The sequence below is a fragment of the Camelus ferus genome, chromosome 12 (assembly GCF_009834535.1).
Source record: "Camelus ferus isolate YT-003-E chromosome 12, BCGSAC_Cfer_1.0, whole genome shotgun sequence".
Lineage (NCBI taxonomy): Eukaryota > Metazoa > Chordata > Mammalia > Artiodactyla > Camelidae > Camelus > Camelus ferus.
The window spans coordinates 57534358-57560531 of record NC_045707.1 but is presented as its reverse complement, the minus strand read 5'-3'; the positions used below and the strand labels follow the sequence as shown (position 1 = coordinate 57560531).

At 34.9% G+C, this 26174-nt stretch overlaps 1 protein-coding gene and 1 long non-coding RNA gene across 9 annotated transcripts in view; one reads left to right on the top strand and one right to left on the bottom strand.

Annotated features, from left to right (window-relative positions):
• The window catches only part of PTPRQ (protein tyrosine phosphatase receptor type Q), a 179051-nt gene extending 155932 nt beyond the window's left edge, over positions 1-23119 (top strand). Inside the window, exons 40-46 of the mRNA XM_032493701.1 lie at positions 4108-4184; positions 8468-8602; positions 8802-8927; positions 9772-9920; positions 13157-13292; positions 20950-21073; positions 21320-23119. Coding sequence (XP_032349592.1) covers positions 4108-4184; positions 8468-8602; positions 8802-8927; positions 9772-9920; positions 13157-13292; positions 20950-21073; positions 21320-21357 — 785 coding nt within the window. The 3' untranslated portion in view covers positions 21358-23119. The remainder of the gene's footprint in view (positions 1-4107; positions 4185-8467; positions 8603-8801; positions 8928-9771; positions 9921-13156; positions 13293-20949; positions 21074-21319) is intronic.
• LOC116667759 overlaps positions 1-26174 on the bottom strand; it is an 84808-nt gene that overhangs the window by 38240 nt on the left and 20394 nt on the right. The window lies entirely within an intron of this gene.

Sequence of the window (26174 nt, the reverse complement as noted above, 5' to 3'; positions counted from 1 at the left end):
ACATGTGTTTCTATGTTCTATGCCTTTTCAAAACTACATTGGGGAAAATTTTATACCTATAAAAATTGAACTCTTCTGTCTAAGAAGACATGGATTTAGAGAAGCATATAATCGCAGAATGTAAAATTATAAGGATGTGGATAGGAAGAAAGGGACCATATTCTGTTATTCTAGAACAAGAGGATAACTGAGGCATGAAGTAAACAAATTTAGGGAAACATGATATAGGAGGTAGTAATCTAATGGAATCTGTTAATTCCCAAGAATTAGAAAAGGATGAAAATACAAATAGCTTTTAACCACCTAAAATCCTTTCCGGAACAAAACAAATCATAGGTAAATGACTATACGAGTAAGTTGACAAGTAAGACGTTATTGTAGGAAATAAGGGAATGTTAGTATTTCATCTCCAAATTCCTGTGGCATGACCTTTCTTAACAAGTCCTCCTGTTTTCTCTTTCACAGAGTTAACCTGGGTTGGATGCATCTTAAGTTTAAGAGATGTGGAAATTCTCATGTTTTTATATTCATCCATATTTAAATTTCCTTCAGGTTGTCTGCTTTATGCTTATTTAGTGATATTCTGTGAAAACTACTGCAGTCTGATTGAAGGACAGTAACTACAGAATACTTAATGTTTATTTACAATTATATATTTGGCTGAATTTATAATATATCACTATATACAAAATAAGTAAATAAAATATATCTAACTTATTTCCAAAGACCAAGAGTACCTGACTTAAAATATGTAAAAATTTGGTATGTGAGACATTTTTAGAATGTGACATTTTGATCTTTTATTACTAAGATCTCAGTGCACCCTTTTCTGGGTTCCCACAATGGCTTGAGGTCACGCAGTGCTAGCAGCTAGCACTCAGAACGAGAAGAGAGTAAGAGTGGGCCACAGAACTAAATAAATGTCCTTACAACCACAAGGAGAACTGAGGGGTAAGATTCCCCTGATACCTGAGGCTAAGACAAAAAATAACTAGTGGTGGAATTATACTGTAAATCAAGGACGTCTGGAATATTATAAGCATTGCGTGCATTTTTTTTTCACCTTCACTAGAGACAAATGGATTGTGTCCAATTGTTCTGCTTTCTTCTTAATTTCAGTACAGAAAACTTGCAGTAATTTTCCAAATAATATACTATATCCACATTCAATATCCTTTAATGGATTTTTTAGGGGAAAGCTTTTTCTTAACTGTTCTCTTAAAGAATTGGAGGTACTATAAGAAATAATTTTGTTAGGAAGAATTTTATATTTTTTCTTAGCAAGAATTTTATATATTTTCAAGAATGTTATTAAAATAACTTAATGATTCAACTCACACATACTGGCCGCTGTACAGTAAAATGATTAAGACCATGTGGGCTCTAATCAAATTTCTTGGGTTGCTACTCTGTTTACCTACTAATGACCTTAGTGACTGGACAGATAATTCAGTGATGTTTCCCTCCTACGTTTATTTCAAGGAGGTAGATGAAATAACCATGTAAATCACTCTGCCTAGTACCAGGACACAGGAAGCTCTCAGTAAATATTAGTTCCTGTGAGTGTTAGTTAAAAAAAAAAAAAATCAATAGATTGCCTATTTTTAAAAGCTGCTAACTTTCCGGGTGAATAAAATTCAGTAACCGGCCCTTGGGGTCTCTGGTCTGGACATAATAAGCCCACTTCCCTAACCTGGGTTGGAAGGTAAGCTGTAAACTCACATCCACTTCTGTGGGCAAATACACCCTTGCTACACACACGCACACACACTGGGAACAAGCAAATGAAATGCTTAAACTATATATAGACTCCCACTGTGCTTGCAGAGAAACCATGAAGCCAAAGAAAGGTTTTTTCTCCCATAGAGAATGAATTCCTTTTAATATAGTCTGAATTTTAGCTTAAGCCCAGCTAAGTGAAGTGCATTGTTTCCCCTGAGTAATGTAGGAAGCAGGATTTCAAATATCATAGTGCATTTTAGAAGATATTCGCTTACAGGGCTTTAAGATACTAGAATTAGCAGCAAATGCGTGCAGAAGAGATTTCCAAATCTCTGTCTGACAGGACACTATGACCTTCCAAAGTGTTCCACGCCATGAAGAAAAATTTCACTTGCTGTTGACTCAGATAGTTATAAGCAGGCGTATCGTATCGAGTGAACAGAAACCTGATGGCTTCCCTTCCTCAGTTACATGACTGGCCATGATGTCATTCAAGTAGTTAGATCATACCAAATTCAAAATCTTTGGGACATAAATCACTCACATAAATTTGCTTAAACAATTCCCCATATTTAAACCCATTGGTTAGGTCATATAATTACTAATGATACTGCAAAGCCATTCTGAATTTTAAGAATATGAGAACATGTTTTGAGTTCTACACAGCTTTATAAGTTCTATAAGCTTTCATAGAACTTTTCCTCAAGAATATTCTACCAAATAAGTACTCTAACTATGTATTATAGCCGTGGTAACAAAGGAACAGAGGAGTTAAGTAATTCCTCCAGGGCCTTTATCAATGGTAGCTAGATCATCTGGAACTCAAAACCCAAACCCACTCACCCATTTCCTCCACTACTGAATGCTTTCTCACTACAACTTTTTTTTAATTCAAGTAATTAAGGAGTAATAGATACTTTGTGTCATTTCCTTATCTAGTTAAAATTAGCACTTGATATGTCAGTTGTAATACCAACTTGGTAAAAATCCTCAGGGAAAAATAATTATCGACACTTTTCTTTGAAGACAAGTAATAGGTGGAGGGCATCTAATTTTTCCAGACCTTAAAATAGTCTAACGAATAATAATTAGAAGTTTGGTATTAAAGAAAGAGTAGGCAGATAAATTAAAGGAAGTGAATAAATGGTTCAGAAACAGAACTAAACACGTATAGAAAACTAGCGTATGCCAAAAGCAGTGTTTTGAACAAGAGGGAAAGGACAGATTATTTGTTGCTCCAAATGGCAACAAACAATAAGACAGATTTTACCTTATTCTGTTCCAAAAAAAAAAAAAAAAAAAAGGATCAAAAATCAAAGTATTTAAGACAAAAGCAGAATAACCCATTAAAGATCCAGAAGAAAATATGAATGAATTTGTGAAAATAGGAATATTGGTGTGACAAAGACCTTTGTATATGGGACACAAAAAGCCATAGTGGAGCCATAATAAAAAATGAGAAATTGGATTACAAAAGATATAAATTTTATATGACAGGATAGCTAGCAGCTGGCTAACAGAGTTAAAGACAAATGACAAACCAAGAGAAAATTTCAGTACATATATCATATTTTTAGTATAAAATATTTTTCAAAATAGTATAATATTAAATGGCAATTAATAGAAAAGATATTTAATATGGACAATACACAAAGCTAAGAAGCTCAATTTCTCTTATATTTAAGGAAATCAAAATAAATACTATGAGACATCAATCTGTGTATATCAAAAGATAATAAATTACAATGTTTAATAACATCTTGTGGTAGTGAAAGTAAGAGGAATCAGAATTGTACAAACATTTTTGTTCAGAGTGTAAACTGATATAATTTGAGGACAGTTTGGCAATATGTTTCAGAATTTGAGCTGCATAATATGATTTGGGAATTTTACTGCTGGTCATGTATTCTGCAAATACACTCCAACGTATATGCAAAAAGTCCACTTATATTTATTCAGCATTTTATAATAATAACAAAATAAGGTGAGTTTTAATCATCATAAAAAGCAAAATAAGTATGTTATATTCAAACAATGAAATACTATACAGCTTTTAAAAATATTAAGCTAGATAGCACTGTTTATGCTAGTATGGAAAGATACACGTTAAAAAGTTCTGCAGAATGGAGTGTTATGTCACCCCTTTTGTGGTTAATTTTATATGAATATGTATAGAAAATTCTGTAAATAAATACAAGAACATATTAATAGTCACCGTCTCTGGGTACTGCAATATGGAATGAGAGGGAATTTCTACTTTAAAATTTTACAGCCATTTGTAATGTTCAATGTTAAATCATAAACTTCTTTGTATTACTTTTACAGTAAGAAGGTAATGACAATTTAAAGAGTGAATTTGCACTAATTTCTTATATTTTCTTCTAGATAATAATAACAGAGTGAAGCTGATAGCTGATGCTAGTATTCCAGGATCGGATTACATTAATGCCAGCTATGTTTCTGTAAGTTGCTTTTTTTATATATTTCATATTTTTATAAAACATAAATACTGCCATTATAATTACTCTTCCAACTATTTAAAACAATAAATTCATTACAACCTCTATGGATTTAATTGTACCAGTTCCTTACAACAACATTCTGTACTCCCATTTTATAGATGGGGAAATGGAGGCCCATAATAGAGACTGCAATTTACACACCAATCATTTCATTAGTAAGTGGCTAATGTACAATTTCAAGCTACATATCCCCGGGTCTTTCCACTGTTTCAGGTTAGTCAGTAGCCTCTGTACCCAATGAGGTCTGCCAATCGCTCCTCCAAAGAAAAATTAACCGAAAGGACAGTTATGTCCATGCAATACAAAAACCTCTTATGCTCTTCTTCCCTTCTAGAGTCTGAGTCCATCAGAGGACTCTGATGCCATGTTCTATCCTCAGCTACTTGTACAATGTGCACTCATGGTAGCTACTCAATAAACATATCTGAAATGAACCAACATGGGGTGAAGTGTTATATGCCTAATTGACTATGTCGCACATCATATATAATAAATGCTTGCTGCCTTGGATTGAATACTGAATAAAACCAAAGTGTTTTAAGGACCTCTCTCCCTCTCCTTGTCCATGGCTCTTTGGTTCTCTCAATGCCCACCACCATCATAGGTACAAAGAAACCTTAGATGAACCCAAGATGGCTGCTTGGGTTGACACAATCATGGGACCTCAGAGTAGGAATTGCTCTTGTGGTTATTTAATTACACCATTCAGCTTGGAACTCTTTCTGAAAAATTACTGGTAATTAGATATTAGCCTCTCTTGGCATTGATTCACCTATTTCCTCCTAAGGCCATGTTTCTATCACCAAACAACTCAAATATATAGATTAAAAACAAGATACATTCCCTTATATTGTCACTCACTGGCTTCAATTTTAATATAGAGTGAGGTTAACTAAGCAGAGCTGTGATACAATAGAACAGAGCAAGAACAAATTGTTACATCGGTGATCTACTGATTTGTATCATTTTTATTTACCAGTCAGTAGATACACATGGATAGCTCTTCCCCTATAATGTTCAATCAGTTACGGAATGATGACAGTGTAGGATATGAATATGATTAGGAAGGAAACCAGTTTTAGGAGGTATAACTGAACAACATAGATTTCATACACAAAGGAATATTCACGAACCCCCAATGTTCCCTTTAAATATTGTAGGTTGTCAAGAGGCAACCGTGAGAAGATAATGCAGGATGAGTAATAAACTAAGAAGTCTGATTGTGTGTGTGTGTATGTGTATGTATTCTGCTATAGTCAAGTGATGTAATAAATCTTACAGCAAAGTCACTGTGACCCTTATGATGTGCATAATCATTACTGAGCTGCATGGTAAGCAGGCCCAGATGGAAAGCACTTTACATTAGGGCAGGTTTCAGTACTGGAGTGGGCAGTACAATGTATTACTTTTACTTCAGGGAAATCTGCTTTGTTTAAGATGCCAGGAACAGATGGAAATAAACAAAGTCATAATGCCATAGAAGCTAATAGTAAGACTAGTAATAATAATTAAGTAACGGGAAAAGAGGAAGGCCCCAAAGTCCCCAAATTATCTCCCCTGTCAACCTGGGATGGCTGAAATTACTCTGAGGATAGCTTTCATCATAATTATAGATTGAAGAGTCAGTCCTATGATGGAAATGAGCTATACCAGTATCTGAAACATCAGATTTTTTCCACTTTGATAGAAGGTTATAGTACCAAAGGACACCGAGTTCTGAAAAAGGGAAATGCAAATGACCAGGAGAAACATTTTATAAACTGATCAATTGCAATCAATTGTCCTCACCCTTGAAGTGCTTTCTTCATTTGGCTTCCAGGACACCATTCTCTGGATTTTCCATCTATAGCTTTAACACTTTTATCTCAGTCTCATTAGTTAACTCTTATCTCCTTGGCCACCAAACATTGAAATTATATAGAGCACAATCCTATCAATTTATTATTTCTTTCCAAATTCATTTCCTTGATAACCTCAACCATTCTCGTGATTTTTAAGTAAGATCTATTTGCTGACTACTTTCAAACTGTATCTCAAGTTTGGAATTCTTTCTCAATTCCAGGTTCATATACCCAATTGCCTTCATGATAATCCCACTTGAATATCCAAAAGGGATTTCAAGTTTAATATGTCCAGTATGAATTCTTGATTTTCCTTTTAGATCTGCAAATGCTGAAGTCTTCCCCATCTTCATTTGGAATCATTATTGACTCCTCTATCTTTCTTATACCCCATATCCAATCCATAAGCAAATTCCCTTGGCTCTCTTCAAAATACACCCAGATCTTATTCCCTTTCACAATCCCCACTGCTACCACCCTAACTACACCCTTAGTCAAACTGTTGCATTAACTTTCTAATGATCCTCCCTTCTTTAAACCTCTATAGGCTGGTCTTACAGAAACCAGGGTGAAACTGTTCAACCACATGATATGTTCAAAATCTTTCAATGGTTTTCCATTTCATTCAGAGTAAAAACCAAATTCTTATAATTACCTATTCTTGGACCTAAAGCCCTGTTACCCTCCCCTCCTTGCTCTGTATGTCACCCCTTCACTCACTCCAACTCCACCCATTTGCTGTTCTTAGAACATTCCAGACACATCTCTCCTTTAATGCTGTCACACTTGACTTTCTGCCTGGAACCTTTTTCCTCCGAATCTTGAAGGGCTTACGCCCTTTCTTCTTCAAGTCTTTGCTCAGATTTCACCAATGAGTCTTTTCTGAACACCTTATTTTCTGAAAACCCTCTCTCATAGCACTTAACACTTTGAAAACATCTACGTACGCTGTTTATTTAATAGACTGAGTGTCTAGTTCCCTTAACTAGAATAACATAGATAAACGTGGGTAAGAATGTTAGTGTCTTTTGTCAGGGATGAATCCTCAGCTCCTAGAATAACACCTGGAACGTAGTAGGCACTGGTAAGTATTATTTGAATGGAGGAATGTGCATTTAAAAAGCCTGTAAAGAAACTGACCAAAACATTAATGGTACTTCATTCTAGATAGGGAGATTAAGTCCACATTCTGCTTTATGTTTTTTTTCTGAATTTTCTAAACATTCTACATTGACTATATATTACTTTTTTAACCTAAAAAAACCCTTACGATGCAAAATATTTATGTATTAAAATATTCAACTGAGACTGGAAGCACAGAAGTGCTTTTAGCATGTAGCTTATGTAAGAGACTCAAGGTTTTACCCCAGAAACTGTCACTGGCTAGCACTGTGAATTGGAAAAATCACCTAAAGTGGCTCATTATTCTTTAAAGTAAAATAAACTGGTTGGATTAGATTTTAGGGCCCCTTGAACTTTAAAATGTGTATTATTCTTGTGTAATACTATATTCTCTGACTACTGAGACAATTCCAATTTAAAAATAAAATTCACCTTTAATCCTCATTCCTTAAAATATTTTGATGTTTGGAATAGATGTAATTCGATCACTATTTCCTTACTCAAAACAGTACCTTTCTTAAGACAAATCCACAGGTATTACTCAAATGGCTTAATGTAATGCTTACATTACAGGTGAATGGACTGAGTTTTGGAACAATTTGATAAAATGTGCAAGAGCTGTCATAATAGGGCTGAGACAAACCTCAGGTCCTTTATTAGTTACATGAACCTTCTTATTACCTCCACATTACTCTTGGTTTGGAGCTCTGAAGAATAAATGCTAATGCCTTAGTTTACATAGATAAGTAATTTCTTGGAGGAAGGAAGATATTTCTTGAAAATATCTGTACCATCCAAAAACATATGACAGTTAACAGTGGAGCAAGCAAGAGAGCTGGCTCTGGACTCAGGCTTGTCTCACCAACTGTGAGACCTTGAGCAAATTACTTCACATTTTTCTTAATCAGTATCTTCGTCTGTAGGATAACCAGAGTACTAATTCACAAATTAATTGAAACATTAAGTATAAAATGCCTATCATATTTGGCTGCCATAAAGTGGTATTATTATTTAGCCTTCATTGTTTTATTCAAAGTTAGAAATAAATTTGAAGGACAGTTAGTTGTATAGTGTATCATAGTGTGAGGTTAAATTAATGTTGGAAATTTTGAGTATTTAATATTATCTAGCATTCAAAATATACAATATTTTAAAATCCTGTCATCTTACAACCAGCATGTTTTCCATGTCTTGCTCAAAAACTAAAGAATACCACGTACATGTAAATACTGATGCAGTGTTGTAACTGTATCATCCTAGGGCTACTTATGTCCAAATGAATTTATTGCCACTCAAGGGCCATTACCAGGAACAGTTGGCGATTTTTGGAGAATGGTGTGGGAAACAAGAGCGAAAACATTAGTAATGCTAACACAGTGTTTCGAAAAAGGGCGGGTAAGTTACTTGAAAATCTTTTCACAAAATATTATTTTACTATTGAGTTAATATACACGTGATGATTTCAGCTAATACTTTGAGTCATCAATGACTTGAACATCTATAAGGCAGCTTTAACTCAGTAGCGATAACTGTGATATACTGATATATATATAAAACAATGGTTCTTATGACTGGTGATTTTCTCTGAATACAGATCAGATGCCATCAGTATTGGCCAGAGGACAACAAACCCGTCACTGTCTTCGGCGATATAGTGATTACAAAGCTAATGGAGGATGTTCAAATAGATTGGACCATCAGAGATCTGAAAATTGAAAGGGTAAAAAAAAAAAAAAAAAAAAAAAAAAAAAAGGAGGGGAAGTCAAACATGATAGAAAATATGAATGTTCTAAATATCTAAAGGACAATTTCTAGCAGTATTCCTTGATACTATATATTCAATAATGCTTTTCTATTATTTTCTAAAAAGAAGTTTTGAATTGGCGTCTGCCTTCAATATGTATGTCACTGTTAAAATTCTCAATTATATAAAGTGTATATTAACCAGTTAATATCAAAGTCTTCAGCTGACAAGGGAAGAAAGCAGGAAGCAATTAGATCACTAAGTGTATCACTGAAGAAACTATAATATTTGACTTAACACAGGAATTCCCCAAATCACTTGTCTCTATCTGCATCCTGATAATTGGATTTTCTGTTTAATCCAGAACCAGTACAGAAGTGACAGCATAGGATCCCACTTATATTAGACAAACACCTATCCACACAGAAAATGATAAAAGGATCTCTATAGTTTCTGACATTATCAAATGCTCAATACCTGTGCTTTGAATAATTAGTGAATGTGTTTATTTAAGCTCTTAGGTCAGAATTGTTCAAAATCTACTATTCTGGAGCTGCAAAATGTTACCCCACAGTTGAATATAAATACCCTACATTAACATCTGTTTGCAAGCCTTCTCACAGGTTTCCACTCACATCAAAAGACAGTCTTCTTTATCATAGCACCAGTAGAAGGCTTCCCTTAGAGAAAATCATGAAAACCCAGTTTCTTCTGTTTGGTAAATAGTCATTTTGATCACCTTGGAAAGCTGGGAACTTCAGTCTTCACTGTGGTACTTAAATCATGTGATTATGCTCCTTTACGCCCTCATGTTGTCTAGCACGGGGACTGCGTGACCATTCGACAGTGCAACTTCACTGCTTGGCCTGAGCACGGGGTGCCTGAGAGCAGCGCCCCTCTAGTTCACTTTGTGAAGCTGGTTCGAGCAAGCAGAGCTCATGACACCACACCTATGGTTGTTCACTGCAGGTAAGAAAGATATTTTGAGAAACACTAGAAATGGTCTTCAAACTCAATGTGACCTTTCTACTATCATGATACCATTGATTATTTTCTGGCAGAATGTTCATGTAGATTCAATCCAGCTTCTAGTTTTCAGATACTTTACTGCTTATGACAAATCAAGATGTAGCTTTATAAAAGGTTAGATGGCAGAAATAAAATGAGTAATGAATGTGTCTAAACGCAAGGGAAAATATATATCCTGGTACAGAATTTTCCTGAAAACTTGACTGAGTTATACCTCTCAAAGGACTTAACTTTAAAAAAAATTATAGCCCATCATTGATGTGTGTGTGTGTAGGATTTTATGAATGAACATCTGATCTTTTATTTTTTTCAATTGCTATTAGTCTACTACACTTTAAACCTTTTTAGAAAAGCAAATTTGTAGATACGAGTTTCAAAGAATAAATAAAAGAAAATGAACTTTAAAAGAAGATCAAATTAAGTGACCAGCCCAAGCATGATTCCAAAGTTTTACAAACTTAACTGCTCAGTGTCTTTCTTTCACCTAGATCTTTGAACATGATAAATAGAATATGCCCATAAATTAAGATTTTTTTGCCCTCTTTATTTTCATTGGTATTTTATACCAGTGAAATACCAATATTCCCCCTACAAGAGAAATAAAACTCAGCTGTTTAGCATTCAGAGTTCTAGAAATATTGATGCGATTTATTATTTCTAATAGGATTATCTAAATAGATCTCAACTTGAGTTTCTTCAACAGTTGTAGTTGGTAAATTAGAGAAAAAGTGGGTGATAATATACTGCTTTTTGATTCCAAGTACAAGGTACCTAGAATAGGTAAATTATAAATTGAATATGCAATATGAATATGCATATATATGAATATACAAGAACGTAGAATTGTGGTTACCAGGGGCTTGAGAGAGAAGAAATCAAGAATTACAGTATACTGTTTGGGATCGTGAAAATGTTCTGGAAACAGTGGTGATGGTTGCAGCAGACTGAATGTGCTTAATGCCACTGAATTGTGCATTTAAATATGGTTAAAATGGTAAATTTTATGTATCTTTTGCTACAATAAAAATTTAAGTAACAATATCTTTTAACCATGTTTATAATTAATAATTCCAATTAATCGATGGATAATTTTTCTAACAGCAGTGTACTTAATGTGTTAAGTGTGTAAGAAAATATTAATCCATCTAAGTTTTAGAGGAAAAAACATGTAATTTAAATGAGTCTACCTTTTCCAGGAATAATTGAAATTTTTTAATTGTAAGAGTACTACATAAATGCCTGCTCATTATGAGATCTTTTTACACTTAAAAAGCATATAGAACAAAAAGTAAAAGCCTCATTCTTACCCTCCCAATTCCATTTCCCCTCCATATGCATAAAACGCTAACAAACTAGTAGACAGTATGAATAGAATAAAAGTTTGCTTCTAACGTCAGTGACTGATTTTAAGCTGGCATCACTGGTGATTAAAATCTTTAATGGACAGTCAATTGCCTTCAGCTTCTCTGTATTTTGCATAGACACTGCCACTGCATTAAAATAGTGGATTTTAAAATCCACTCAAAAAGAAAAGTACCTTCTCTCTTGTAGCCTCAAAAAGAGTAGTCTCCTCTTTTGTGATTTAGATAAGAGACCAGAAAAAAGTATGCTTACATTAATAGTCATCCTTAAATATCACTTTAAAACTGTCTACTAAATGATTATCTCCAACCCCAACTTCTCAGCTCAACTTTAGACTTAAGACGTTTAACTTCCAGCTCAACGTGACAACCTAAATGACCACAAAATTCTGAATATTTGACATGTGCAAAACAGAACACTTGAGTCAATCTCCAAAACTCACTCCTCCTTATCCTCCCCATCTTGGTAAACAGCAAGTCCACCACGCTTGGTCCAGGAACCCCGGACTCGTCCTCGACTCTCCGCTTCCTCTCACATTCCACAGCCGACCCCACAGCAAATACTCTGATCCCTTCCCCTTCCCCATCTCCACTGCGCTCTCCCCACCCTGGTCTCCTGTGAACACGCAGAACACACTCCCACTCAGATCTGTTCTCTTCCCGCTCCCTCTGGCCTCAGGGCTCCTCTCCCTATGGTGGGCTCCCCAACCCTATTCACGTTTCTTTTCATTATGATGTCCGAGAAGCTTTCTCTGATGCTAACCTACCCTATCACCCTCTGTCTCCTTAACCTGATTTCCCTCTCTTCGTAGCACTCACTACTACCAGGCATGTTCTGTGCATGTTCATCTGTGTGTGTACTGCCCTTCTCTCTCCTCTGGAACAGAAGCTCCGTGAGTTTAGGGACTTCGTACCGTTCGCTGCTACACCCAGGAGCCTCAACAGTGCCTGACACTCAAAATAGTCTGAGTGACGTAATGACCAATGACCTCTGCTAGGGCAAATGTGTGTATTTATGTTCTAACACTAACTGCTCACTATTTCTGAGGCTGAATCACAGGAATTGCTGACATCCAACAATTCTTTACCTATAAAAATGGCAATTTTTGTTTTTCCAAGTGACATTTGTAAGACTAAGCAACCTTTAGAATGTCATTTTTTTTTACAGATTTATTTTCTATATTAACCATTTAAGTACCTAGGAGTCTTGTCTAATTGGAATTTCTGAATAAATCTTGTTAGGTTTATCAATTAACAGTTTCCATGGAGTACATAGCTGCCCTTTAGTATTAAACTAATTTCTGAAAAGGAAATAGCTTCTCAATTTTATTATCTAGGAAGCAAAAAAAAAAAAAAAATCTAGGGGAAGTCAAAAGAACACACAAGAGTCTTATCAGTATGATGCAGAGGAAATGCTATATGTGCTAAACAGTTGACACTTTCCATGTTTAGCATTTCTACTGGTAACTAAAGATATATTCAATACAAAGTTTCTGGTGTTAAGAATTTTCAATGATTTTTAAAAATCTTCTGTATACTTCTCCAACTCCACCCCTTAAAATATTATGAAAGAAGAGGGAAAGTTCAACTGGTTAAAAAAAACTCCAATATTTGATAGAGTACTAATGATAATCATCTTGCTTTATTTAAAGTCTTAGGAACAATATAAATCCAAAGAAACATCAAAGAAAACCTACCTCCAAACACAAAAAGAAACTTTAGAATTGATTGCTATCATAGTTCATTTTCTTCATCACCATTAACTGAACCTCCTTTTTGCTGAATAATTTGCATGTAATTTCACTCTCCCCGCAGTGCTGGAGTTGGAAGAACGGGAGTTTTTATTGCTCTGGACCACTTAACACAACACATAAATGATCACGACTTTGTGGATATATACGGATTAGTAGCTGAGCTGAGAAGTGAAAGAATGTGCATGGTACAAAACCTGGTAAGATACCTAAGACTGCAAGCAGGGTCAGCTCTAGGATTTCTCCGTGGTAGGGTCTTAGCGGCAGCGATCTGGGTGGATATGCACTTGAACTATATTTTGCACAGCAGACCACACTCTTTTCCTCCATTATAACCCTCCTGGGGTCGGGGCAGGGTCTTGGACGGCAGCTGATGGAGGTTATAGGAGAACCGAAGCCCACCTGCCCCAGTCATTCTTCACTCAGCACTGTTATTGACGACTTGTCCTAACTTGTTTGTGCTGACAGGTATAGAGATGATAATGTATCAAATGGGTTTGTCTTTAGCATTTGGCCAGTTTGGGAAGCTTAAGAACTGAATCAAATCAATTTCTTTTATAAACACACTAAAAGTTCTAATTAGGAAAAGTTTAAAATGTTAACTGTTACGAGGTTCTATATATTTCACTCGCCCATATTTATCCCTTTGCATATTAGTACTAATGGTTGTTATTGCATATTAACTAACTAACTGGTAGTTTTTTGTTTTGTTGTTTTTATTTGGAAGCAAAAATAGTTGTAAAGTATATAGATTTTTCATTGTTAGAAAAACCACACAGTATAATGGTAATTAAATTAAAAACCCTGAGTGTCTAGTGAGTTCCAAGTACTATACCAGAGCCTTTACATGCCTTATTTTATTTAATTCTTTATTTGTAAGACAGGGCCAAGAAAACTAATCAACAGACTAGATATTACTGGTTCTGCTTTACACATAGGGAGGCAGATGTTCCAAGAATTTAAGTGATATTCTAAGGTTATACTATTAATCAGTGTCAGAGCCAAAATTCAAACCCAAGTTTGTCTAACTATAATATACAAGATTTTCCTATCATATCTTTGGATTGGTATTTTTATGCTATAAAATAGAGATTTTCTCACAGTAAATATATTGATCTGCTATCACAGTATTTTTCAGGGTACTTACTAGGAAAGGCAAGTAGCTTCACAGTTGTTGAAAGTGTGAGAAAACAGGCTCTCTGCTAATGTTAAGTTTGAGAAAGAATTTCTTAGAGCCTCTGCACAGAACCTGTAATGCCATGTCCTAAAACATTAATGTTCTTAGGAAGATGCTTCTCTTGACCAGAGACATCCAAACTTTTTGGAATACATACTCCTTTCAGGAAAAATATTTCAGCATTCAACTCTAATACATGTATTTATGTTTAAAGTGTAGATTGTCCAATTATGTAAATTGTAAGACATACACAAAATAAATTGAAAAACAGAAGACAAAGGTCAAATAGGCTATTCTGACAACCTGCAAAAATCCTCAACAAAATATTGGCAAACAGAATCTAACAGCATTAAAAAAAAATACACCATGATCAAGTTGGGTTCATCTCAGGGACACAAGGATGGTTCAACATATGCAAATTAATCAATGTGATACACCACATCAACAAGAGAAAGGACAAAAATCACATGATCATCTCAACAGATGCAGAAAAAGCATTTGATAAAATTCAACACCCATTTAGGATAAAACTCTTACCAAAGTATATAGAGGGAACATATCTCAACATGATAAAAGCTATTTATGATAAACCCACAACCAGCATAATACTCAACAATGAAAAACTCAAAGCCTTCCCATTATAATCTGGAACCCACTCTCATCACTTCTATTCAACATAGTCTTGGAAGTCCTAGCCACAGCAATCAGGCAAGACAAAGAAATAAAAGGGATCCAAACTGGAAGAGAAGAGGTCAAACTGTCACTATATGCAGGTGACATGATACTATACATAGAAAACCCTAAAAGCTCCACACAAAAACTACTAGAGCTGACAGAAGAATTCAGCAAAGTAGCAGGACACAAGATTAACACACAGAAATCAGTTGCATTTCTTTACACTAACAATGAAATAGCAGGAAAAGAAAGTAAAGAAACAATCCCTTTTAAAATCACATCTAAAACAATAAGATACTTGGGAATAAATCTGACCAAGGAAGTGAAAGACTTATACATGGAGAATTACAAAACATTAAGAAAATTAAAGATAACTTTAAGAAATGTTCTTGGATTGGAAGAATCAATATCATTAAAATGGCCATAATGCCCTAGGCAATCTACAGACTTAATGTGGATCCCTATCAAATTACTCGTGATATTTTTCACAGAATTAGAGCAAATAATCCTAAAATTTATATGGAATCACAGAAGACCTAGAATTGCCAAAGTAATACTGAAGAAAAAGAATGAAGCTGGAGGAATAACCCTCCCAGACTTCAGACAATACTACAGAGCTACAGTAATTAAACAGCATGGTATTGGCATAAAAACAGACATCCAGATCAATGGAACAGAAAAGAGAGCCCAGAAATAAATCCACAGACCTATGGTTAGTTTATCTTCAACAAAGGAGGCAAGAATATACAATGGAGTAAAGACAGTCTCTTCAGCAATTGGTGCTGAGAAAACTAGATAGTAGCATGTATATCAATGAAGTTACAATAATCCTTCACACCATACATAAAAATAAACTCAAAATAGCTTAAAGAGTTAAAAGACAAGACATGATAAACCTCCTCGAAGAAAACATAGGCAAAACATTCTGACATAAATCTTAGCAATGTTCTCCTAGGGCAGTCTATCCAGGCAATAGAAATAAAAGTAAAAATAAACAAATGGGACCTAATCAAACTTATAAGCTTTTGCACAGCAAAGGAAATCATAAGCAAAACAACATAAAAAAACGACAACCTACAGAATGGGAGAAAATATTTGCAAATTATTTGACTGACAAAGGTTTAATTTCCATAATATATAAATAGCTCATACAACTTAACAAAAACACTCAATCCAAAAATGGGCAAAAGACCTAAACAACCAATTTTCCAAGACATACAAATAGCCAATAGGTAAAAGAAAAAATGCTCAATATCACTAATTATCAGAGAAATGCAGATCAAAATTACAATGAGGTATCATCTCACACCAGTCAGAATATTTATCTTTAAAAAGACCACAAATGATAAATGCTGGAGAGGGTGTGGAGAAAAGGGAACCCTCCTACACTGCTGGTGGGAATGTAGTTTGGTGCAGCCATTCTAGAAAAGAGTATGGAGGTTCCTTAAAAACTAAAAATAGGCTTATCATATGATCCAGCAATCCCACTCCTGGGCATATATCTGGAGGGAACTCTAATTCAAAAATATACATGAACCCCAATGTTCACAGAGCACTATATACAATAGCCACGACATGGAAACAACCTAAATGTCCATCAGCAGATGACTGGATAAAGAAGCTGTGGTATATTTATACAATGGAATACTACTCAGCCTTAAAAAAGAATAAAATAATGCCATGTGCAGCAACATGGGTGGACTTAGAGATCATCATACTAAGTAAGCCATAAACAAAAATACCATATATCACTCATATGTGGAATCTAAAAGAAAAAAAGAGGACACTAATGAATTCATCTACAAAACAGACAGACTCGCAGACATAGTAAACAATCTTATGGTTACCAGGGAAAAGGGGGTGGGAAGGGATAAGTCTGGGAGTTTGAGACTTGCAAATGTTAGCCACTATATATAAAAAGATTTAAAAAAGCAAATTTCTTCTGTATAGTACAAGGAACTATATTCAATATCTTGTAATAACCTTTAATAAAAAGAATATGAAAATGAATATATGTATCTATATGCATGACTGGGACATTGTGCTGAACACCAGAAATGGACACATTGTAACTGACTGTACTTCAATTAAAAAAAAAAAACAACTTTGCTAATTGTGATGGCTTCATACTAGCATTGTTTTCAAAAGAGAAAATATATACTTAACAAAAATAACTGTTATATCTTTTAAATTATTTATAATTTTTTAAAAAGTGATCTAGCCTTTTGTCAGATCTGATTACATTGCTGCTGTTTTGACCTCACAGTAGGGCTATAAAATGGGATTATTCTAGGAGTATGAAAAAGGGCAGCCCTGCCGTTTTCTTTCTTTCTTTTTTTTTTTTTTTTAACATTTTTTATTGATTTATAATCATTTTCCAATGTTGTGTCAAATTCCAGTGTAGAGCACAATTTTTCAGTTATACATGAACATATATATATATATACTCATTGTCACATTTTTTTCTCTGTGAGCTACCGTAAGATCTTGTGTATATTTCCCTGTATAATCTTGTTTATCTGTTCTACAATTTTGAAATCCCAGTCTGTCCCTTCCCACCCTCCGCCCCATTGGCAACCACAAGTTTGTATTCTATGTCTATGAGTCTATTTCTGTTTTGTATTTATGCTTTGTTTTTGTTTTTGTTTTTTAGATTCCACATATGAGCGATCTCATATGGTATTTTTCTTTCTCTTTCTGGCTTACTTCACTTAGCCCTGCCATTTTCTTGTCATTCATTTGTGCTTGCATGACAAATACCTTCAATCTAGTCTCTTTGTGGGAATCTTTTTGAGGAACTTCAGCTATGCAGCAGTTAGGTGAAGCCAGGCAGTGTAATCCATGTGCATCTGCATATATGCTGAAAGGGAACACACAAGTGAAGCAGGAAACTTCAGAGATGCTGTAGGACTTGTGGCCATAGTTGGCTCATGGGTATGAAACCTGTACAGCCTCACAGGTCCCCACACTTGATTTAATGTTTGCTGTCACCGACTTGAAAATCTTTAATCATCTCTGAGGAAGGGAACTCGCATGTTTATTTTGTAGTGGGCCCTGCAAATTACGTAGCTGGTTCTTATCCAGGGGTCTCATAAGGGCGTCCATATCAATACAACTATTAACCATTATCAAAATTCAAATTCTTTCTTAGTTTCAGTTAACAATAAGGGTAAACAGCTAACATGTTTTCCTCCCATGTCCCCGGGTGTACACACGCGCATTGGCGATCAATGCTCTTGACATTGGTTGAGGCTGGCGGGCTCTCGGATGGGGCTAGGAATGATTTCCTTCTAAAGTCTGGAGTCAGTCTTCAAATGAAAGCTGAAAAAATTTTGTCACGTTCTCCAACTTTGTCAAGAGTGCCTGTGAATAATTTCACACAATTTAGTATTCAACATACGCTATAAACTTCATACGTTATGCTGGCTTAACTGGCCAGAGGAGAATGTGGCAGGTTGGGTGGGGGAATAGAAAGAGCATGAATTTTGGAGTCTGAGAATTGAGTTCAGATGCCAGCCCTGCTAACTGCTGGCTTTGTGGCTCTGCTTAATGAACCTCTCTGAGCTATTTCTCCTTTGTAAAGTAGCTGTGTTATACTTTTCATGAGTTTATCGTCAGTATTAAATATGAGAAAGTAAAGCACTAAGCACGTAGTAAGTGCCCAACATGCCACAAATGTCTGACATGAGCTCGCTGGAGCCCCTCCTTGGGGAAGAAGTGGTACTACTGCAAAGCTCTCTTACCTGACTTAGTTCCCAGAAGCGAAGCTCTTTACTGTCTTTGTGATGCAAAAAAAAAAAAAAAAAAAAAAAAAAAGGACCACACCTTGGCTCCAGTCCTTATGCACAAGAGTGGTTTCTTATTTCCTTATGTTGCGCTTGGGAATGATTCCAAGTCCTGTGAAGAATGCTCATACTACAGTAGCCATGGGCAGGGGTGGGGGTGCGAACCCCAGCAATACAGCCCCACTAGCAGACACCAGAGGGGTGCCGCCCAGACGCGGGAGAGATCTTAGAGTTCTTTCAGTGTCTACCAAAATACGGTTCACAGCCACCCCAAGAGACGTGAAAAAATTTTCTGGGAATACTCTGCAGTGAGATAATATCCAGAGACACGATTGGTGCCACATGTAAGGGTTAATCTGGATGAATCCCGTTCCTGCTCTGGTTCTCCTGAATATTTTACTGATGTGAACTCCTAAGGTAGAAGGGAAAAAAATTATGTATTTTTGTTGCCTAGCTTTCCTGCCAGCCACTTTATTCCTTTCGTCCTTTAAATCTCATCAGTTTCATCCTTTAAATCTCACACTCCAGCTTCTCTGAACCCCCTAGATGAGGAAATGGAACATCAGAAAAGTTTAATTCTTAAGGTAACATTGACTAGCCAGGGTCGAGACTGGAACGGAACGCTTCACTGCCTCTCTGGCAGTAACACAGCACGCAGTAGGATCTTGGAAAATACAGTGCTGCCCCATGGAGCTCAGCCTGCCCTGCTGGCAGAGTTACCCTCCTCCATCATTCTTTCCAATGGAGAAGATGAGATCGGGTCAGAAGTTTCACGTATCAAATGTGGTTGTTTTGGTTTTGTTTTGGGTTTGTTTGTTTTTTTTTAAATACTAGAACTCACAAATTTAAACGGCTGTTGTTTTCAAACAAATTATATTGTGTTAATGTATTTCTGCCAATAATGTTATTCATTGTGTGATGTATATCTTAATCTACTCCAAACGAGTATATTTAATAGCAATTTCAATAGAACTGTTATTACCTTAGAATATTTCATTTCTTACCAAAATTGAATGGTGTAACTTGACCATCCACCTCGCTTACAGACTTGATCCCTAATGACTTCTGGTTGTTCTCCAAGACAAGCCTGTCCTTAAATGGTAAACATCGGCTAGGCTAGCTGTGAGAAATGAGACTAAGTCAACAAACATTTATTACGCAACTGCTCCATTCCAGGCACGATTACAGGCAAAGGGAATATAGCAGTGAATATGAAAGAGTTCTGTCCTCATAGAACTGATTTCCAGTGATGAAATGTTTGTGGGAACATTTTGTAAGCCACAAAGAAATAGGTATTCCTAATAATAACCAACAATGTCTGAAGAGTTTCAATAGAGAAGTTCCAAAAAGTTTTTGAGGTACAGTAGAAATAGATATGAATACAATCCCTTAACATGGTCACTTTAGAGGACATTCTGTTTAAATCAGTTGTCAGTGTGTGTGTGTGTGTGTGTGTGTGTGTGTGTGTGTGTGTGTGTGAATATAACATTTGGTTATATTCCTTTAACTTCAAGTACCTTTCTTACGTAAAAATGAGGGTGCTTTTCTGACTGTAACCTTAACTACCTTTGGGAAAGTCCAAACCCAGAAATGCTAACAGATTATTAAAATATATCAAATAAACTTAAAGAACCCAGAGGGTACTGAATTTAACCCAAACTTTAGATGAAATAATACAAGTTCTTGGATATTTCAATGGTCAACTGCCTTGTATTTAGAGACCACATCCTTGACATTAAATAGGCTAACTGTTAAGTAATTAATAAAATTGTTAAACATATTTCAAATGTGTCTATAGTGTGTTGATATGCTCACTCAGAGCTTTTGAAAGTAAATTTAACATCTGCATTCCAACAGTCATTCTAACAAGAAAAGTATAAGAAAAATTACTCAATTATGCCAACAGGAAAAAGGAAACGCAAACACATTTAAGTCATCTGCCACTTTTTATAATCACAGCAAGAAAGAACATATGAACACTTGGTATTTAATGACAAGTTTTTTTTAACTGGAAGCTACAAAAAGCCACGGGACTTTAGCAAATCTTATGTTTGAAATGATAGAAAATCATTTATATACATGGCAAATTCTGTGCCTCTAACTTAGCTATTTCACATTTGTTGAATTCAGTATTATTTTTCACTGTAACAGTATAGTTCCCCTTATAAGAAGAATCTCCACCCCATCCATTTACTCAACCACTCTTTCTCTGGTGTCTAGGCGCAGTATATCTTTCTACATCAGTGCATTCTGGATCTCTTATCAAGTAAAGGAAGTAATCAGCCCATCTGCTTTGTTAACTATTCAGCACTTCAGAAGATGGACTCTTTGGATGCCATGGAAGGTAAACAGAGGCAAAGTGTATCGATTTACCAGTTTATCACCTATAGCAGGAGCATTAATTTAGTAATAACCATATGTTGAAAATGTTTTAGAAGCTTGGTTGGTGCACATACCAATTTTTTCATTTCTCTCTAATCCAAGATAGGATAATATCCTTTCTATGTATAGTACATGACTGCCATGAAACATTTAAATCTTTTGAACTGTTAACTTTAATCGTCTTGTGACATGTTACTTTATGTTATAGGTGATGTTGAGCTTGAATGGGAAGAAACCACCATGTAAATATTCAGACCAAAGAGTACAACTGGAAGATACTTCCAAGTCCCAGGGGCCAAAGTTACCCCCTCAGTCTTCTGAATTGAAACGTGCAACCTGAAATAAATCTCCATGCTTCTCTTACTGTGCCTTACTAAACGGGCTGACATGTTATGAATAGTTCTATGAAGGAGCTAATTCAGGATAGCTGTTTTGTACAGAATACTTTATACTTAAAGTGTTTAAGAAAAGATACCCCAGAGATTTTGAAGCCTTCTGTATTTGGGGAATGAGCCAAATATAAAACTATTATTATATTTGCATTAATGGTTCAATGCGAATTTTCCCTACATATTGGATTCAGTCTTGAACAAAAGTTGTAAATGTTGATTCAGTAGTGCTATTTTGGCCTCCGGGGTGTTGACATTTCTTGTGGATAACTTCCAGGACTGTCATCATGATCTGCACTTCCATGTATGCCCCTGTGTTTTGAATCCTCTGTTTTATGAGTGCTGAGATATCATCTCCTGATCTCAAACAGCTGAACAGTAACCCCCTGACACTGCGGGATTACTTAGCCTTTATGCAACACACAGTAGCTCTTCAGGGACACTTAGGGCTATTTAAATTGCATTGTGATCTTTCATTTGAAAAAACAAAAGGAAAAATTAAACAGTGCAACTGGTCATATGAAGTTGCAGAATACTTTTCCAGCCTGTCTACCTTTGTACATTTTCAGGGATAAGCTCTACCACTGTATTGTACATTTCAATGCACAGTTGAATGTATCAGTATTTGTCCATTAGATACATATTCAAGCTAATAACAGTTTTGAAGGGTTTCTTCAGCAGAAATGTATAAAAGCAGTAATAAAAATGTAATGTGTTGGAAGCTTGTAAACCAATGATGTGCTGCTGTGGTGCCAAGTGACTTCTGGATAGATTACATCAAATGGTCCTTATTTCATTTCCCAAGGTTGATTACTGAAAAGTATATTTGGTGGAACTGAAAACAAAGAGATTAACCAGATTGTAGCAAATTAGAGATTTTTTTTTAAAGAAGCTATTTCACCCTCCTTTTTGTTGTATAGTGACAATATACTAAGTAAGTTTTGAACTATATGAAATTATTTTGTCATTGATTTCAGTTAAGGGTCATAAAATAGTATTATTTCTTTCATGGTAAGAATTATATCATGCTTATTTCTGCTGGAATATAGAGAAAATGATGGCCGATAAAAGTGAATTTTAAGAAACTGAGTTACTTTGCAACTAGATTTCAGAGGTCCTTATAAACAAATTTGATTTTGTATCACATACTAAGATATAATTGATAATATCATAATGTAATAAAGTATAAAGTACAGTGTAATAATAATGAATATAAGTAAGATATAATGATTTCCCAAGGTATCCACAGATAGTAATTTTAAAATCGAGTATTTATTATCCAAGACATTAAATCCTTTAGTCTTACAAGCAATTCTGCTTTCTGTTTTTTTAATGGCAAAGGCATGTAAATAAATATAATCTATTAATGTTTCAACCAACAAGTTTACTCTATAGAAAGTTACAGAAGACAATAAACTGAAAACTCTAAAAAGATTCAAGTTGGAGTTAGAAGTTCTTCAGTTTGCTTCATGTATCAGTCACTGAAAATATGTGGTAAGCCAGCACTTATGAATGTGGGGTTTTATATTCACGAAGACTGATGACAGCCTGTGGAAAGTATTAGGGAGTTTACCTTTAAGTGTATTAAATGATAAGAAAATAAACAGATCAATCCACAAGCCAGTCCATTTTCTATGATTCTATACAAGACAGAGGGTACAGCATAGTGTTTCAGGTCTGACCCATATGTATTTGCATGTGTGCGCATATAAAATAGTTTTAATGTAAGGCCTACCCTAAAAGAGTGCCTATCAAACTTATGTGTATACGAATCATCTGCGGATTGTACTAAAATGCAGATTCGGTTTCAGTAGGTCCAGGTAAGACTTAAGATTCTTCATTTCTAGAAAGACTCAAATTGTAATATTGCTGCTTGATCTCAGGCCATACAGTGAACAGCAAATCTCCAAAAGACAAGATTAAAATAATTTTATTTTTACCTGAAATTATTTGAAACATGCTAAAAATACGTCTTAATTATCAGAAACAAATTATAGCAGCACCTGTTCAATGTGTACAGTTCACCACCTACACCACAAAACTAACTGAAAGTGAATTGAAACTAACATATCAACGACAGCTAAATTTTCTCTTAATTATATCGTGAAAAGGCTAGTTTATAGCCAAGGTTTATAGTTAGCTACTAAGTGCAAATTAAAATAATGAGGAACATCTGTAACATTTTTAGATCAGATTTGTCAAAATACGTTGAAGCACATGTACAATAAATGAGCAACATGTGTTTCATCTGAACCGAATGAAACTGGAGCCTCTCAGAATAGTTTGCCAGAGACGAGAGCAGCTGCGGGCATCACCTCTACTTTCATCCTGCTTTAAAACGCATCATTTTCTTCTTTCGCTTTATAGGTGAAATGTATAATAAGTCTTTTGAAAAAGCTAATTAGACCTTGCCCTCTTCGTAAAGGAGACGGTGATTCGCTCTTCACATCTGGTACCCAATGCTAGATTTAGAAACGAAATTTAAGTTCAAAGTACTCTGTATGTCCATGACATTATTATGGTAAGTCCATTTTTGTAGGCCAGCTTTTAGAAAACTCACAGTGGAAATACTGATGAAGCCTATGACCTGAAATTCCCAACTGAATGACACTAAAAGTGAAAATGTGTGAAAAGTTTATAAAGCATAATCTTGGCAAAACAGCTTGCCTTCTTAGGACAAGTAGTATTTCGTGGTAAATGACATCATAAATATGAGTGGAGTTTCCATTTGGAATCAGGACTCCTGATTTCATCAGTTCATGAAGATATTCTGAGGAATAGATTATATCACATATTTGGAAGTGTTGAGAAGTACAGTGAATTCTACGAATTTTTTTTTTTTACCCAGGCTGGACAGTGTGTAATGTTTATCAGTAAGATAATGCATCCCATTTTAAGACTCATGTTTGTTTGTTACACATGCACACAATGAAGAAAACATTATGACAGGTACACTGACCACTGAACTTTTTTTTTTCATGAATTACTGAGAGTTGTGAACAGATGTTTGGACTAAAATGAATAAACAAACATGTACATAATCACACAAAATGTGACTTGGAAAACAAATCAAGAAAAATTTCATTTCAGGTGTTTCAAATGGAAATACTAAATCAGTGTCTGCAATATATTCATTTGAAAATTAACTAAACAGAAGGTAATGAAAAGCATTATTCGCCCTTGTTAACAAGACTGTTTCTAGGATCAAAATTTAGTTTAAACTTTGCTCAAAGTATTAGATTGAGAGTCATTTTAGTAAACTATAAACTTTTTACAGTGTTTACACCCATCATCCTGATTCATCCTTATGAAATCCTCTAAGATCTGCAGTGTCCCATATTACAGATAAATATAATGAAACTTAACAAATGTGCCTGAGATCATATTCAGTAAAGATGGAAGATGCACATCATGATCAAGTTGCTGAAAGCCAATGATAAAGATAAAATTTTTTAAAAGGCAATAAAGAAAACAGACCTACTGAGGGGTTCCAAAATAAGAAAACAAGCCAGCTTCTACTCAGGAACAATGCAAGCCAACCTATACTGGAATGACATACTCAAAGTGCTGAAAATACCTCTTAAACCTGATTAAGCGTAAGTACAAAAAAGCTAGAGCTAACACCATGGCAAAACACTTAAAGGCCTTCATCCTAGGATCAAGAAAAAGGCAAAAATGAACACTTTCACACCTATTCAACCTTGTACTTGTGTTCCTAGACATTACAATGAGGAAAGAAAAAAGGAATAAGGTTTGTAAATGAAGAGACAAAATTCTCTCTATCAAAGAATAACTATGAGGAAATTCCTGAGAAATCTACAAAAAAGCTGCTAGGTATAATAAATAGCTTTTAAAAGGTTACAAGATATCAGATCAAGATACATAAATCAATTTTATGTCCACATGCCATCAAAGAACTGGAAATTGTAATTAAAAATATCATTAACAATAGCATTGTAAACATAAAGTGCTTAGAGTAAACTTAAAGTATCTACAAGATATATACACTAAAAACAATATTGATGAGAAGAATTAAAGACAAGCTTTTTAAAATTCATGTCCATGAACTCAAAAACTCAGAAATGCAGAGAAGTCAATTCTCCTCATACTGATCTACTGACTCAATGGAGTACCAGTCTTAATCCCATAAGGCTTTGTTTTCTAGAAATTGATAAACTGGTTTTACAATTTATATGGATATGATGCACAAGATCTAGAATAGCCAAAATAATTTTTAAATGGTGATTTACACTATATATCTATACTATTTGTCATTAAAAGAAAAAATACAAAGTCAAAAAATGATTTCTCACATAGCTGGTCATTTACGTTCCAACAAAGGTGACAAAGTAATTCAATGGAGAAAAGAGAGTCATAATGGAAAAACATGAACCTTCATGTCTAGCCCATAAGACAAATACAAAAGTTAACTTGAAATGCAACGCAGATCTAAATGTAGAGGCTAAAACTATAAAGCTTATAGAAAAAAGTAAGAAAATTCTCATGCCTTTGGGATAGGCAAAGATTTCTTAGAGTATAAAGAAATGAAATATAAAATAAAAAATGATATTTTACTTCATTAAAATTATAACACCTTGCTCTTCAAAAGACGTTATTAAGAAAATCAAGCCACAGGCTGGGAGAATGAGCGAAAATGGCACAATAAATGTGACA